Source organism: Paramormyrops kingsleyae, chromosome 2, assembly GCF_048594095.1.
Source record: "Paramormyrops kingsleyae isolate MSU_618 chromosome 2, PKINGS_0.4, whole genome shotgun sequence".
Taxonomy (NCBI): Eukaryota; Metazoa; Chordata; class Actinopteri; order Osteoglossiformes; family Mormyridae; genus Paramormyrops; species Paramormyrops kingsleyae.
In genome coordinates this window covers 12,981,077-12,997,966 of record NC_132798.1, presented here as the reverse complement: position 1 = coordinate 12,997,966, position 16,890 = coordinate 12,981,077, and the positions used below count along the sequence as shown (strand labels likewise).

General features: G+C 41.3%; 2 protein-coding genes across 22 annotated transcripts in view; one reads left to right on the top strand and one right to left on the bottom strand.

Moving 5' to 3' along the window:
- Positions 1-5,450, top strand: part of rimbp2b (RIMS binding protein 2b) — a 112,870-nt gene extending 107,420 nt beyond the window's left edge. For 12 of the 21 annotated variants that reach the window (XM_072705867.1, XM_072705871.1, XM_072705866.1 and 9 more), the window contains 2 exons: positions 99-233; positions 3,048-5,450. In XM_072705867.1, coding sequence (XP_072561968.1) covers positions 99-233; positions 3,048-3,242 — 330 coding nt within the window. In that variant the 3' untranslated portion in view covers positions 3,243-5,450. Of the gene's footprint in view, positions 1-98; positions 234-1,152; positions 2,636-3,047 lie in introns of those variants that run through there. The other 9 variants (XM_072705874.1, XM_072705856.1, XM_072705889.1 and 6 more) reach the window with 6 other exon arrangements.
- A 1,605-nt stretch (positions 5,451-7,055) lies between these two features.
- Positions 7,056-13,283, bottom strand: slc46a2 (solute carrier family 46 member 2). The gene is made up of 4 exons (XM_023826993.2): positions 12,071-13,283; positions 10,710-10,793; positions 8,998-9,154; positions 7,056-8,768 (listed from the first exon to the last, which is right to left on the bottom strand). Exons 1-4 carry the CDS (start codon positions 13,068-13,070, stop codon positions 8,711-8,713), a joined length of 1,299 nt encoding a protein of 432 aa, XP_023682761.2. The 5' UTR covers positions 13,071-13,283; the 3' UTR covers positions 7,056-8,710.
- Between the last annotated feature and the right edge of the window lie 3,607 nt (positions 13,284-16,890).

Here is a 16,890-nt window from a genome sequence, read left to right as displayed (position 1 = left end):
GACTTTTGTTTTAAAACCAAAAAATCTGCTATATTTTTACATTAACAAAACAACATAGCCCTTACACATTTTTTTTTGCTCTGTATTGCCCCCTGCAGGGTGAACTCAACGGACACAAAGGTCTTGTTCCTTCTAACTTTCTCGAAGAAGTGCCTGACGATGTAGAGGTCTATCTCACTGACACTCCAGCCCGCTATGCCCAGGACGCTCCTGCACGGATAAAGACCAAAAGGGTACATCCTCTTTCACAGTACTAGCCCTCTGTCATCCATTCGCCGCTTTGATTTCTTTACCTCGTTATTTATTTATTTACTTATTGCTTTGTTTTCCGTCTGTGTTTGTGTTTGGTGGCTGAAGTAACGACGGAAATTCAGAAACGGAGCATGTTCGATTTCTTGTTAACGTAAAGTTGACCCGGATACTTTATGCTTTATGGAAGTACGTTTACTTTTATGTTAAATGCTGTAGACTGGGAACCGAGTATGTATTGTAATATTTTATAAATGGAAATATTCATAAAGCATTACTAGAGGACATAGAGCTTTCGAAAACAAATTACCGACAGAAACAAATACTTTGTTTGCATTAAAACACAAAAATAGCTCAGTCCGACTCTTTTATTTGCACCAGATAGTGTGTAAAATTAGCATTGTGAAAAGTGCTTTATGAATATGAAGTATGTTTGATCCAAAATAAGCCCACATGGAACAAAATAGCCTAGATGCATTGGGTATGAACGCCATGTACTGTATATTCTGTAGCAAAGCATGTCTTCTCCTTTTGAGGTTTTCCAACCTTTTTATAATGCTAAATATTATGCCCGTCACAACTTTTTTTTGTGTTTGTCCAAAATGGTTTTTTGTATCTTGCCTACAATTACAAGTACGATTATTGAGTTCATAACACAGTCAAAAAGCTAATGAACTTATTACCACTACAATAAACCAGTAATCATAATATTAACAATACTGTACCAATAACTGTATGTAAATATTTTGCAAATTAACATGTTTGCCTATCAACAGGTTTCATCTGAGATTTGTATTTATTTTTCTTTATTATGATCCTTTATTTTTTTCATATTCATAGTGCAGATTATTGAAATGCCATCACTGCATTTTTATTTCTTTCCTCACCCGCTTGGCAAAACAGAAGAAGAGTGTTCATTTCACACCTTAAAGGCACTGTTTCCGTCACGTAAGTGAGCAACTGAGAATACCACCAGTACGCCTCGTCTAATGCACATGGCGCCGGTACGCTTGGCTTCACCCTATTATGCCGTTAGACCTCCTCTGCCTATTCTATTCTCTCAGCAGTATCTCTGCCTTTTATTTCCATACTTACCTATTGATATATATATATATATATTTTTTTTTTTTGTAAAAAAAGAATGATTTGTTATTCTAAAATTTGCAGTATGGCACAGACCATCACTGATAGACAGATATATCCAGTTTTTTTTCCCACACTCTATTTAATTTTATTTTTTTTCCAAATCTACGCTTGATCCGAGCAGCAGATTTGCGAAAAGGGCATACGGTGTCTCCCATCGGATGCACACCCCGGCCAATGCATTAGACAAGAAGTATGGTATCTTCAGTTGTTTCTCTGGGTGTTGTACATTACAATGTCCGTCTTTCATGATAAGTATCCCTGCTGTAATTCATGGTAAGCTAAAAGGCCACAGTTGCACGTCCAGATTACCTTGTTATTGTTTGCTATTTATTACACAATTTAACACGCAAATTAGATCCCCCCCCCCCCTTGAAGTAGTGCACCCCGCCACTCTTAATGAAAGAATGAAAGAAGTTAAGATTCATCAGTACGGAATGTATGATTCATCACAGTTTTTGAGCAAGAGCACTGTATTACATGTGGCTGAATAGAACAAGCCAATTCCTCCATTTGGAACCTTCCAGTCATTGTTTGCCTGCACAGAGAATGTCTTCTCCAGGTTCCACCACAACAGCTAGTCTGATTAAGTTGTTTGTGGGGTGCACTTTTTCGCTCTCACCTATTGAATGATGCAAAATGGCAAAAGATCTACTAACAGTTTTTTTTCCCACCATAGATAATGGCATCAGTTAGATTCTTTAAAAAATCCATCACTATATTAACATGAGAGAACTTCTTTTCTGTTTTTGTTTATTATTTATTTGATTTTTTTTAACGATCATTAAAGTGCTTGCAGACAGATTTGTAAATAAAACTTTTTTAAAGCAGGTTGAATTGGTTCCAACAACCTTCGTGAAGTTACCTTGGTGAAAAGTGATAAATTGCATCAGAACTGGTAAATTAAACACTTATCTCCTCTCTTCATACAAGTTTTTAATCATTAAATTATGCGCTAACTTTAATCCCTACAAGTTTGATTTGGACTTCCAGGTGGACTTGCTGTAGTTCAAATTAGCTATGACAGTCTCATGTTAATGATAATTAAAGATGTCGCTTCCTCTCTTAAGTGCAATTACAAAAATGCCTTTTAGCCCATGATTACAAGGAAGGAATATTTAGAAATTAGATGTTTCACTGTAACCTGGGTGTATCTGACTGCCTATACATTTAAAGGGGGATTTTTTGAGCGATTGCATACTGTCATTCTGTGTGACTCAATGTAAAACAACTTGATATTGTGTCCAATCTCCTGTTTTTGTATCATTGACTTTGAGCCCATCGTAGCAGTTTTGTAGAGCCCCAGCAATCTCAACAATAACAACCACAGAATCGTGCTCTAATGGAAGGGTGGACATTTCCTAAACATTTGTACTGCACTTATCATGCATATGATATGCTGTTAAGTCCTGCCAGAGGTTTGCCTTTTTAGGTTTAGCATTTAAGGCTGATCTTTCTTGGGGGTGTAAATTAAAACACTTTTAAAGAGCCAAGTGGGCAAGAGGAGGCACTCTACTTCTCTTTAAGGGGAGATGTGCTTACATGCGTCCTAAGGTACGGTGGCCCTGCTATGGCAAAAAGGACGCAGGGGGACTGGGTTGCGAGAGAGCTGGCTTTGTAATGCCCTGAACTGTCCCTTACGGGTCTCCCATTAGGTCCCCCTGGAAAACACGGGTCCACCCAGGAGAGCCGCCTCCCCCACTGTGCGCCAGCATCTCCCCGGCTCCGGGCCTTCTGCGCTGGGGCCAGGCAGCCCCGTAAGGGGCCCCCGCGACTTGGCCTCCAAAAAGAAAAAGGGTCTCCTCTCCAAAGGGAAGAAACTGTTGAAAAGACTCGGTGCCGTGAAATGATCTCTCCACCATAGCCAATCAATTAGCATACAAATCTCATACATGTTATGGAACAATTCTTCCATTACTGTAATTTGTCTAATGGGAAAAAAATAGCTGTCAGAACTAGGATTTTCATGACAACGGTCAACTAGTCAAGTTCTGTACACTTTACATTCTTCTCGTTGGGTCTAGTTTCTGCCCTGCTCATAAGTTTGCCCTAAAGTCAGGCATCTCTTAATATATCACTTTTTGCAGCCTCTCTGGGTGTGTTCTACATCAGGAGGATGGAAGAGAGGAAGGTCTTGTCAGCATTGAGGAAAAATTCTTCAAAGGTCTTTAAATTAGAGTCAGTGTTTCAAAAGGCACCTCAGTATTTCTCACCTTTTCCTCCTGTCTTCTGTAAAATGTCTGCAGGGGTGGAAATCGCCCCCCATGGCACTGTGTCAACCTTACGTGTAAGCAGGTACCTTGGGGTTTGGAGATTCCGGTGACTCAGCGCGTAGTGTCCCACATCTATACACCGTTTGCCTCGTCGTGTCTGTACGCAGTATGCACCCTCTTGGGTCCGTGCGAAGCGTGCACTGTCAGGTCCTACATGTGGCCCTGCTACATCGACACAGATCGCAGTAGGATACATGTAGACTCCTCCAACATTCTGCCAAACACTGTTTCAGGCTGGCTTCACCACGCTAACCTCAGGCTGTGCATGTATGTCATGTCAGATTGGGAAAAAAAAATTCAACTCGCAAGTATGTGTCACTTTTGCCAAGAGTCTTATTCGGTGTTTTTTCCCCAACACCTTCGATTACCAGGTGACTCTGCCCTCTTTACAGTCAGGCTGCTAGGGAGTTTGTCTCTTACTGTTCAGGGCACAGTGCAAACCGACGCATCTGCTCAATGAAGGACTAGTTTATCAACACGGTGAAGTCATGAAATGCCTAGTTTAAACCAGCCTCCATGTATTTGCCTTATAAATGCACAATGGTTTGTATTTTGTCCAGTGAATGGAGCAAAAGTAGTTTGTATGTATTGTGTGCATTCATGTTAGTGCAGTGTTTCCCAGTCTGGTCCTTGGGGGCCACCAGACTTTTTTTGTGGACTGTCTGGGGGTTTCCCGAGGACCAGACTGGGATGCACTGTGTTAGTGCATTCCATCTAAAAAAATGAAAATGAAATTTAGTTAAACGTTCTGTGATCACGTGCTGTTCAGCTAAATGCATTTCCACGTGTAACGTGTTTTGTCAAAGTTGGGGGGGAGGGGGGACCTAAACAACTGCCCACAAAAATTTATTTTTAAGTGTAATTGTGCAATGCAAGTTTACCCTGGGCTATGTACAAGTAATATAGATGTTGTGAGGGCAGAGTTCGGGACATCGACATCCATTGGGGTGATATCAGTGCCGGCTTGTTGCCAGGTGCCGACCAGTGAAAACGTTAATGTACGTACCACAACACCAATGGGATCGGAAGGTGCACTTTTAGCCCAGCAAAAGCCTGCAACAGAGTGGCATGCGATTGAGGCTGAAATCAGGCCACTGTGTTACTGTCTCCCATGAAAACCCATGGGGATGCACTCTTTTTGGTTCCTTGGTTCAGAGCTGGCATGTGAAATGAAACCTTTTCCTTCACTTTCCTTTGAGCATTAATCAAAGCCAACATTTCACCATTCCATGTCTCCTAATCCATACTACATTCATTACCCTTTCTTTATTTGATCTCCATGAAAATAAATAAGAAACAGTTTTATTTTATTTTTTCTGATTAAGTAAAAAAATATATTTAAGAGACTAGAACAGAGACTGCCAAAAAAGGAATGTATAAAATGATTATCTTTAGCATTACTGTCAACCAAAAAATAAAAATTCATTTGATCCATGAAGTTAGGTGTTTTGCTAATCATGTTTCCATGAGTTGGTAATTGGGCATAGCTTCTACACATATTGTTTGAGTGACTGTTGCTCTTTTTGTACTTTGTCCATTTGTAAAATTGTTTTTAAATGTTTATACTTGATTTTCAGACTGCCTTTTTTGTAAATTAAAATTTATAACCGAACAGTGCAAGCTTTCCCCATGGTGTCTTCTAAAACATGTTTAAAAGTCTGCAACCGTGTGCTAGCTTTATGAATAAAAAAAATCATTGGGCTATATTTGTGGTTATCAAATACTGTGTGGGTGTGCATGTGTACAAATTTTTTATCAAAATAAATTTGATATTTTGTAGAACAACGACTGTGTTATCTTTGGGGAAAACACAAATACACAATAAGCAAATACACAATATACACAATAAGCAAATACACAATAAGCAAAACTAAACAGGCATCAGACAGAAGTGGCAAATCCATATTTATATTTGTACAATTGGATCTGAAAAAGTAGTTTTTCTCTCATCTAAAGCCAGAACCATATGGCTGTGCCGTCAAACTATAAGGATGGTGTTATTCTGGGGAAATCTTTACATTTAGCTATTAACAAAAACGAATTTTGAAAAATCAATTGACAATTTCAGCACTTAAAAGAGCCTTCATGGTGAAACCTTTCTGGAGAAACATAACATATCAACAGGCCTGTGGAAGTGTCTTATTTTTTGGTTTTGGACAACGGCCATGATAGCCGTTATTATAATTCACTCATCATTTTGTTAAAATTGTGTTGCATAAATGTAGCACACCTTGGCGTTTGCTGAAATGATGACCATTCCTTTACTCTTTGATGGGTGTTATTTTGCAAGCCTGGACTTTCTTTCCCTTTCTTTTTTATGTTATTACGCAATTTCAGCAATTCCCAGGGGTCATGGATGCAACAGGACCTGAGGTTGCCGGGTGTGGATAGGACACTGGTGTCTTCAGTTGTTACCGTTTGCCTTTTTTCTATTTTAATCGTCTAGATTACCGATACTTTTACACTTACTACATCGCTTTTACTTTTGAACAGTTATGCAATACGGACTCTAAGAGTTACTCTGTAAAACCACTGTCCACATCATTTGTGAACCCCATGTTTCCATAGTAGCATATTTAAAGAGTAAAACAGGAAAAAATATGTGTACAGCAAACTATTTTTATTCAAATAATAATTACTGATTATTATTTAATTATATTATTGGTTGATTGGAAGATACAGGGACGTTCAGGTTATTAGTAAGTAAATTACAGAAAATATAATCTAAATTCCACAACCAAGGTGAACGACTGAATGTACCAAAAAATAAAATAATCATAATCTGACACTTTTTCATGCTATTCAAATAAAAATAAAAAAGCCAAACTAGGCTGCTGGAGGGGTTGTAGGTCCATTTTACGTTTGTGATGAATTGTTGATTTATTTACATTTTGGTCGCTAAGTGAAATTCAGCTCCCCTGTAACCTGTTTATTATATTTATTTACATTGCAAAATAAATTCACCATTATGACAACATTCTGCTACTGCTCACCATGCATTGTCTGATAGCTGTTAACAGCTACAATGTTGCAGGTTGGCTAGTTGGTTACGCAACACGTTTCTGGTACAGAAGGCCAAAGTGTGATAAATAACCGTACAGTAGGTTTCCTGTTTGTGTGGCAGGCAGCGAGAGAAGAGGAAACAGAGTCAGGTGTCGCTCTGCCTTGTCAGTGTCATCAGCCTCAAAAATCAGGTCTATCTGCTACTGCGGTAGCTGTGTTCAGGCCCAGAACATGCAAAGGTTACGATGCACAGTCAGCGCACATTTATTGTCATTTGAAAAAATGATAAATATCTTTAAAATCTATAGTGTATTTTCTATTTGTTTATATGGGTTTTCAGTTGCCATTATAAAATAACTCGCAATATAGAAAGAACACAAACCTGACTGTGACAAGTGAACCACACATTTTATTCTCAAAATGCCACGGAAAAAAATGATCTTATGAGCTGTGAGAGGAAACCTAGATGAGAACATGTCCATACACATAGCAAAAGGCAGACTGTAACCCCCAAGCCTGCGCGCGAAAGGCTGCAGTACTACTGACTGAGGCAACACGCCATCCTACTCCTGATAAACAGGATCAGTCAAATGTCCGCACACACCTGTGTTTAATGCATTTGTCTCCGTAGCTATATTCTCCCCACAGTAAAAAGTCTCAAAGCAAGTAATATGAATCAAGTATTAAAAGAACCAAGAGAAGTGTTCGACATCTTAAAATATTCTCAAGTTTTAGGCTGTTTAAAATAGCCCCCTTTGGCTTTGATGACAGCATTGCTGACTCTTGTCATTCTTTCAACCAGCTTCCACATGCAGCCACCTGGGACGCTTCTCCAACCGTCCTGAAGGAGATCCCACATGGTCTGGGCACAGGTTGGCTACCTTGCACTTACTCTTCAATCCAACCCAAACCAGCTCTGTGGGGTTTAGGTTGTGGGATTGTGGGGGCCAGGTTATCTGTCGCAGAACTTCATCTATATCCTTGTTCTCAAGATAATACTTACTACATAAAATAAGGTGTACTCAGGGTCATTATCTTGTTGAAAAACAAATGATTTTCAGTAGGTGTGTCCAGACATTTGACAGGTACTGTAAATAAACTGATTTACAAATCATACTTCTTATGTAAACCCTCATACCTTCATACCTAACATCTGTGTAGTCATAATATATAACTAATGTAATATTTCTTCATCAGTATGATTCAGCATGTCAACAAATAAATAAACAGAACATTAAAACTCCAAATACCTTAGTTTTCCGGCAAACAATTAAATGCACTCTGAAAAAGAAATACACTTACAAGGCATGGCTGTCACAAAAACAGAACAAGGACAAAGGAAACGTCAAACGTTACTAACTCTGATAAAGTCGCGCACCCCGAACTACGTACTATCAGGTGGAAGAGTATTCCGCCCATCAGATATTTCCCCTCCAGCTGGCATGCCTCCGAGTACCAAGTACTCTGTGCTGAAGGGGGTGCCGACTGCAAGGCACATAGCTAAGCTGGTTGCTAAGCAAGATTCAAGTTCCAAAGGACACCACAATGGACAATGCTGAAGGTCAGATAAGGTCAGTCACCTGGAGCTGGGGAGGCCCATGTGGAGAGACCATGCCGATATATAGTAAATAGTGTAGAAGACATGACAAGAGAATGAGATATATTCTGAAGAGTAATAAATGCAATGAATCTTATACTGTAAACCTATGAACATGTATAAATTTCAGAAAACAAACACCCACAATAGGTTTACTTGTACAAATCATGGGTATTTTAGTAAATATGACAATTACCAAAAGAAATGATAAATTAAGAAAAGGCAGTTTTACTTCTTATCGGATATGCCTTCTTACAGATACTGATGATTGTGAATCTCTCTCAGAGTCCTTCTTTGGTTTTGATCTGGGCTTGCCCTTGAGACGAATTCCTCCAGGAAGTATCGAAGCGAGGCACTCTAAGGTTACCTGGTCTGTCCAGGTCTTGTGAGCTCACATGGGCGGAGCGGCTGAAATACAAGCTTGGAATCCAAAATATGAGACTCATCAGTCACCTTCGATGCTCACGTAGCCTTCCTGCCGTGCCATCCTCCAGCCTACCATACTGTAGGGATAATAATCAGGTATTAGCTGATGGTGTCATAAGCCATTCTGGTTAAAAATTTAATTAACACAATAGAGTCACACATTTATCCAAAGTACATATTGCGATCGATTCCAATAGCTGAAGGAAACCGCCAACAACCTCAGGTCTCGCGAACTGCACACACTCTGCTGGATTCAAGCCAACTGCACTGTGTGATAATGACATGCATAGACCTAGTGACCCTTACCTTATGGGTATGATTGCCAGGACTGTGATGATGCTGGACAACAGAAATACAAAGCCAGGAAACCAGCTCAGAGTGCTTTGGTAAACCTTGGTGTAAATGGGCGAATAGATCAAACTGGCAAGAGTGAAGGAGAGCTGCAGAGAAATAAGAATTTTCCCTGTGGGAAGATAAAATGTGACTCAGTCTGTAAACATGTGGTCACCATAAAGCAGTTTTCATCTTTAAATTTTAAACATATTTCTGCTACATGACTCGCTTCTAACTGTTAGCCTATCAAGAGACGTGGGGTTGGTGTGTGGTTCAGTGTCTGCGATCAGAAGGTTGACAGTTTGAATCCTGTGATCAGTAGATTGTTGTCACTGGTGGGCTCTTCAGCAAGGCCTTAATCCCAGTCGCTCCAGAGACTGGCTGACCTTGCTTTCTCAATGTTAACTGTAATTGTATTTGCTTTGGATAAAAGAACCTGCTAAATAACTGTAGTAAATGGTTGGTGGGACTAAATTAGAACATGGTTTGTCTGTCATACGCAATGATGTCATTGATCTGCATTGTACCTTTTTATGATCGTTACCCTTTATTTTTGCTTTAAACATCGAAAACCAATTTCTGAAACAAAATGCACATATAAATGTTGATGACCCAAATCACCCTATAGCTTCCACAGGACGTTATCCAGTTGGGCTTTTAAAAAGATACGAAGAATCTTGGACAATTACAGCTGACTGTGTCTGTATCAGTTCTGCAGACAAATGCTCCAGAATGTTAACCCAAGTAATAAAACAAAAATGAGGAAGTGAATCCTCAAGAAAAATATATGTATTTAAATGTATGTTACCATATCCTGAAATCCAACTTCTGCTGCTGAAATAAGGAAGTATGTTCACTAGGGCTGGGTACTGGCACAGATGCCCCGATTCGATTCAGTTCTGATTCAATACCAATCCGACAGGAATTACATATGAAATACTATGTATCAGATTCCCATATTTGGAGAGATGTTTAAAAAGCTCTAACTGTATCACAAAGTTACAAATGCAGACTCACTGGAAACAAATTTTGAAAACTTCCAAAGAAAGGCAAAAGGCTTGTACACCAAAACCTTTTTAATTCAGGAACATGCGGGTATTATTCCTTAAAAATAAAACCAACCCGTCTCTGTCAAAGCACAAAACTGACTTCTGACTGAAATGAATAGCTGAAAATAAAAAAGCGCAAGTTTAAAACTAAACTAAAACTAAAAATTAAGCCATGCTTCAGAAGGACTTTAACTAAGATATGTACCAAAATGTAAAATAGAATCGTTATATTTAAGGAACATGCGGTTATTGTGTGGGGCTGGGAATCGGCCCTGACATCACAATTGGATTCGCAAGTGCCCGTTTGGATTAGGTTGCGACTCCATTCAATCTATCTATTTTAAAACACGTCCACCAACGAGCGACCGAACCACATCTGTCGCAAAAACAAGCACAGCACTATAGCGTTAATCCGAGAGCACGAATTATTGTATGTAGCCTATTATATGTATTTGCATATACAAGTATAACTCATTACATTCTGTACACTAAGTGTGCATAAATAAATAAACCATTTAAGCATTGTGACCATTGCTTTAATGTTTGCCTGATTTCTTGTGCGTATAAAATATCTTGAGTAAAAAATACAATATCGTGCGCCCAATAGGCCTATAGTTATTTTCCATGAGCACTTACCATAGGAGGAAGGCTGCACCTGCTTAGATAACAGCGAGCGAATCGTGGGCATCGGGATCAGTGCAAACAGGGTCAGAGATCGAGCTGGAACAAAAGAGTAGAGACATTTGTGGTTCATGGTTTCAGATTAACAAGAACTGGTTAAACTGGAAGCTCAGATTGGGAATGACCAGACAGCCGTTCCAGACAGGGTGCAGTGATTATCAGAGGTGATTTTAGCTTGTAAGGCGCCCTGGGCGAACCCCCCCTCCAGCGCCCCCGGGCCAACAAAGAAAAGCACCACTCGGCCCTAACTGTCGTTTTTATTAAGACATTTGGAAAGATATAAATTAGCTATTACAAATGCAAAATTGATTTTTACTAAAAGCATTAGTACTGTACAAAGTAACAGATGCACTATTTGATAGAGTCCCTCGCTCCCCCAACCCTCGGGCTTCCAGTGGGGCGACCTGAGTCCAGCCCACCCCCGCCCCCATATCCTACTTCTGAGTGGTAGCCCTGCCTAGCGTCCTCTCCGACAAGGATAACGGACCCCACGGCGACATCATATCATGAGCGATAGAAAACTGACTGCGCAAATGTCACAACCGTTTTTTGTACAGGCGCCCCGCGCATCCCCCGGTAAGGAGCCGCCCTAGGCGGCTGCCTATGTCGTCCATCCCTAAATCTGCTAGTGGTGCAGGACACAATAAGTCCGGCTGCGCTTCTTAAAACGTAACAGCGCATGATGTGACTGTTTCTTGGTGCTGAGTGTTTGCGCTTTTCGCGGCCAGCGGTGTTATGCAGGGAAGAGTTGTCACCTTTACACTGTAAATCGCAGATAACGAGTTTCAGCGGCTTCATCGACCGCTGAAACGGTTTCGGCAGTCTTTAGTCGTCGTACCAAACATCCCTTTTAGATGTTTTTACTTTTGTTTTAAAAAGAATCCAGTGCCCCGTAACTCGCATATCCAGTTTCTTTTAATAATATCCGTCAGTCATACAAAACGTGATGGATTGCATCACTCGTGAGCACTGATTTCAAGAAGAACCTGTGACTTTGCGTTATTCAAAATGTCTGTGCCTGGAACCCTGGACTTCCTGACATAATTTCTAAAGGTACAGGAAAATATTTTGGGTTTTCAATATAGCCATTAAGTTTCTGAACTAATATTCTTCTTATTTAATCTAGGCCTATACTGTGTTGATGCTGTCACGAGCTGAATGTAAAATATAGAGATGCTTTAAGGAAAAACATAGCGAACTTGTTCTAGTGCAAGTATAATTTTAAAATGGGTATATATTAGCATAGGCCTATTTGTAGAGTTACTCTCGACACGGGAAATAAACTCAATGAAAAGTGATAAAATATCACTGCTTACCCAAATAGAACAAATAGGTCGCTGTCACAAATGACATGAAGTAAATTCCAGCAGCGAAGGACACCATTCCGATCATTATCATCGCGGCGTCCGCGACGAACTTGGAGAAAAGCCAGACTCCAAAGAAACTCGTGAAGAAGATCACGAAGCCCGCGGCGTTGCTGTAGCCCACCTGATCAGCACCCCAGTTTAAAGGCTCTTTCATTATGAAAGACATCAACATCTCCATGCCACCTGCCACAGCGATGTCGTATAGGATGGCACTGATAAACAGCAGTACAATGACGATGTTACAGGAGCGTGGGTATTCCACTATGTTCCACAAAATCCCGACGTTTCCTTCTTGCCGATGTTCAACGTTCCCTGCACTTGTTCCGGGGATGACCAGGATGAAAAATGTATAGATAATGCACAAGAAATACAGAAAAATGCAGAACGCCACCAACACTACCCCATTTTTATTGCCTATCGCATGTATCTGAAAAATGTGACCGGATGATAAACTTCCGACAAAACCTGCGATTCCGTACGCGAGTTCAATCCCCATTATGCAGAGAGATCTGCGCTCCTTTTGGGAGCTGGCCGATTCCAGAGCCATAACACCTGCCCAGTAAGAGGAGTAGCCTCCACACAAGCCGTACACCACAGCCCCGCCGAACATCACCTCGATGGGTAACTCTAGGAGTATCACCAGCAACAAAAGGGTCCTGGAGATCAGATACCCCAACAGGGGAACGCCGATGGGTACCTTCCTAAATCCCCTGTCTCCGTATCTCGTCAAAAAATACGCAGGTACGAATGGAAGCAGGCTTGATAACATGGTGTATGTCATGTAAAAATTTGAGATGGCTTTCTGTCGGTCCTCCTCAGTGGCCGTGGAGTTGTCGGAACAGCGCTCCTTCACCACCATCTGCAAGCCGGTGTCGTAGAGAGCGCTGGCTATCTGAGCAGACACGACAACCGGGTGAACGCGCGTCCGAAGCGACGCCAGACATTCCATTGCTATTATTTTATGAATAAAAAAAATTTTTAAATATGAATGTGTGTGTACAAAATCCTTTGTCAGACTAAGAAGCCGGAAACGTTGACATATTCAGCTGGAATCCCGCATCTTCTGAATTCACTGCTAAAGTGAAAGCGCACCAGTTCCCATTTCAGAAAAGGGAGGAAGTGATAGGGGTGAGTGTAATAAGCACCACGGTCTGACTCGGGAGGAGTGTGTCTGTACGAGTCATTCATTAGGCCTGCTATTTAGAAATCGCGGTGGTTCCCAAGGTTTCATAATAGGCCTCTGTGTCTCTGTAACTTTGGATTATTTATGCAAAAAATCTAACCCAAAAGCGGTCTCTTGCTTTTAAAAAATGTTATAAGTCTGACATATTCATTTAAGTATAGGGGACATTGAGCTTTCTGAGCTGATCCTTGATGTCTTTTCAGTGGTTCACCCATCAGTCTAAATACACGCTGAAATCGCAATCACTTCTGTGCTCTGTCATGTACTAACATATTTTCAAAGACGTTCATCGACTTCCGGGGATGGATTGCTGATCTCTGGAATCCCATTTAACGGTTTAAATATATATACATCTAAATTCTTTTTCGTGTAATTTTCCGAAAATCGGTTCCAGATCTGCTCACCAGGATTCTGGCTACGCCTAGGGTGTGGCGCCACCACAAAATCCACCTGGTTACGACCAGGTGGATTTGTTTATCCTCGTGGTTTCCATCTCATTGCGTTGGCTAATTTTCTTCCATACATTTCATATTAAATCCAGCGCTGGCTGACACTAGGTGGTTAAGAAGGAGCAGTTCATATTAGAAGTAAATATGGGCGTGCTCCTCATTGATCGACTAATAAAAGCCTCGCCGGGTACGGTTGCTTTTAGGTATGAAGAAGTAGAAATATGACCTAACAAAAAGTAAAAACTTTCGTGAGAACCGCTTCCTTCTGGGAATAGAATTAAGCACTAAATTTCCCTAAATAAGTACTCAATTCCCCTAAATGTAGACAACAAATGAAGCAACCGTGTATGTTATGTACATTTTAAGAAGCCGTTTTAACCTCAAAATAAAGTTATTTTGTTTAAAAGTTGCATGCATGTGTGTGTATGTGTTGACTGTCGCAACATTTCCGGCAGTTTCGATGCGGCTTGCACGTGTGTGAGTATGAGACCGGGGTCGAGTCTCGCTTCGGTGGGTACCTATCGAAAGTGCAGCAGCACTTGCGGAAGTTCTTGTTAAGGATTATAAACCTTTGCGAAATAGGATTAATTAAAATAAATTATTTTGTGTAATAAAGCAATAAATACCATAATGCGTAACATCTTTATTTTTTTCATTCTTACATTACATTTATTTTATTTTGCAGACGATTTTGTCCAAAGCGATGTTCAAGTGAAGTCAATATCACAGAGTGGCATCAGGCTAGTAGAGAATTTCCGGGAACAGATGGGTTATCAGACGTTTCTTAATAGAATCTGAGGTGTTTCTCAATACCAAGAACACAAAGATCGGACTTGTGGTCTTGAAAAGACCGTTCTTGTTACAGTTTTTTACAGACGCTAGGACACATTTCTCAATACTTAGGTCACTTTTGCAAAACTCTTCACACAATTCTCCTAACCGACGTTCAGCTTGGCAAAGCAGTTCATTTCACATTCAAAATGCACTACAACTACCAAAACACATTATTCAGGTCTCAAATAAACTCATTCTTCCAGAACACTAGCAAAGGTTGACAGCCGACAAACACACTTTGTCACCCACAAAACAATGACCTAAAAAACACTAACAACATGTAGCATTACACATGCAGTGTTTTCTTATGTAAAACAAGGACACATCTCTGTTTATAATTGCAATATATGTTACTGGAATGAATCAGACATGATGCAGAATTCGTAAATATTTATTTATTTATTTTTATTTTTTTGCACTAAGTAATTCCAAAATACAAGAATTTGTATACACACCATCCACTGATACAGATACAATAGTAATGCTAATCTACTCGGTCTTCTCCATTTGGCCACAGGTTCTCATCCACATCACATCTTATGTCATCTAGGGCAATACACCTAGGAAAGAATCTTCTGGCATGCCTGATCCATCCCTGTCAATCTTCTGCTGATATGTCCAGGCATCCAGCATTCATTGCATCCAAGAGGGACATTTGATCATGTGGATGATGGTCGTAAACCTTCCAGCCGATTGGCACTCCAGCTAACGTAAAATAACTCACAACTTCTTGAAAAAAAACAGCTAGATACTCACCTGCTCTCCGTGGGAGTAGCTCTGCTGCAGCTGCCCGCAGGAAGGTTGCATGCACCATGAAGGGGATGGGGGAAAGCCTTCAGGAGCCCCATCCCTGGATGAGTTGAAACCGTCGGAGAGCTAATGGAGTCAGGCCTGTTGGGGATCGGGGCTATTGTGGTGCTGAGGCGTCATCTGCTGCACGGCGCCACTCGGGTCCCAGTTTGAGGTGACCCATCCGGTTAGGCAAGTGAAACGTCTTGTCTCTCTGGCAGGAAGACCATCTTCCTCTGCTGTTGGGGGAGCTTCGTAAACTCTGTGTTTCAGACCGGGGAGTGGTCAGATCTCTGTAGGTGGGTATACCTACTTTTGGTCTGGTTGGTCTGATGGCTGCCATACTCAGGGAGTAGCTGTTGCTATAGCGGATCGTCTCCTTCCGATGGTGTCTGATGTCACTCCTTTCAAAGAACATAGACTCAGACTAAGGCATTCCTTGGGTATCTTGTCTGTTGTCTCAGCTTATGCTCCAACCGCGGTGAGTGATGTGTCATTGAGGGAGACATTTTACTCGCAACTTCACTCAGTGGTTAAAGGGTGCCCACGAGGTGACAATCTGATCATGTGTGACATCAATGCAACCACTAGCTTGACAGGGCTGGCTATGAGGATTGTGTCGGGTCCCCATGGGTTTTTTTTTTTTTTTTATCACCCACCACCACCCCCCCATGGGTTTGATGACCGGGGTGAAAGTGGCTCCATGTTCCTTGACTTTGTGAAAGGTCAGGGGCTGTGGGTCACTAGATCCCGGTTCCAACGTCCAGAGCGGCATCGTTGGACTCGGTACTCCAAAACTGGTGGTACTGTGAAGGAGATCGATCACATCCTCGAGGGCAAACGCTGAAGGCTCCTGCAGAACTGCAGGGTCTAGAGAAGTGTCCAGTTTCTGAATTCTGACCACAGACTTGTTGTTGCTACTCTAAAGATTCAGTTTAGATCCAGTAGGCTACCACCTACTAGGAGAATGAGGCTGGACTTAGACTCCAAGATCAAGCTGTTTCTGATGAGTTTGCATGCAGATTGTGTGAGGAACTTGCAGACTTGGGTGCTATTGCTGACTCTAATGTGATATGGGAGATCTTCTGTGATAAGACCTTGAAGGTTGCCGGGGCTGTATCGGTGTTGCCAGTGTTCCCAGAAAGACGTGTTTCATCTCACAGGGCACCCTGGATATTATCAAGAGGAGTCGCAGCGCATGACTTGGTGGCAACTCCAGTCTGTACCGGGAACTGAGAAGGACGGCTGTGAGGGCTCTGAGGGCAGATAAGGAGGAGTTTCTTATACGAATTTGTGAGCAGGTGACACACCATCTATGGTCTAGTGACCCACGTCCTGCTTACAGAGGAATTGAAGCATTATGCATGTCTGAATCTGTTCCTCGGAAACTTGCAGTCAGGGCGGGTGATGGGACAATCCTTATGGATGACACTGCAATTGTGACCCACTGGGCCGGCTACTTTGAGCAGTTGTTTAAAGCTGACCCTCCATCTAGGATGTTGGACATCTCTGGG

Bases quoted from the DNA above. Each gene is read 5' to 3' on its own strand.
- slc46a2 (XM_023826993.2), bottom strand. From the start codon at position 13,070: ATGGAATGTCTGGCGTCGCTTCGGACGCGCGTTCACCCGGTTGTCGTG. The intron at 9,155-10,709 runs GTAAGTGCTCAT...ATCTTCCCACAG, and splicing joins GGTGCAGCCTTCCTCCTATG to GGAAAATTCTTATTTCTCTG. The intron at 8,769-8,997 runs GTAAGGGTCACT...TTATCCCTACAG, and splicing joins CTGGCAATCATACCCATAAG to TATGGTAGGCTGGAGGATGG.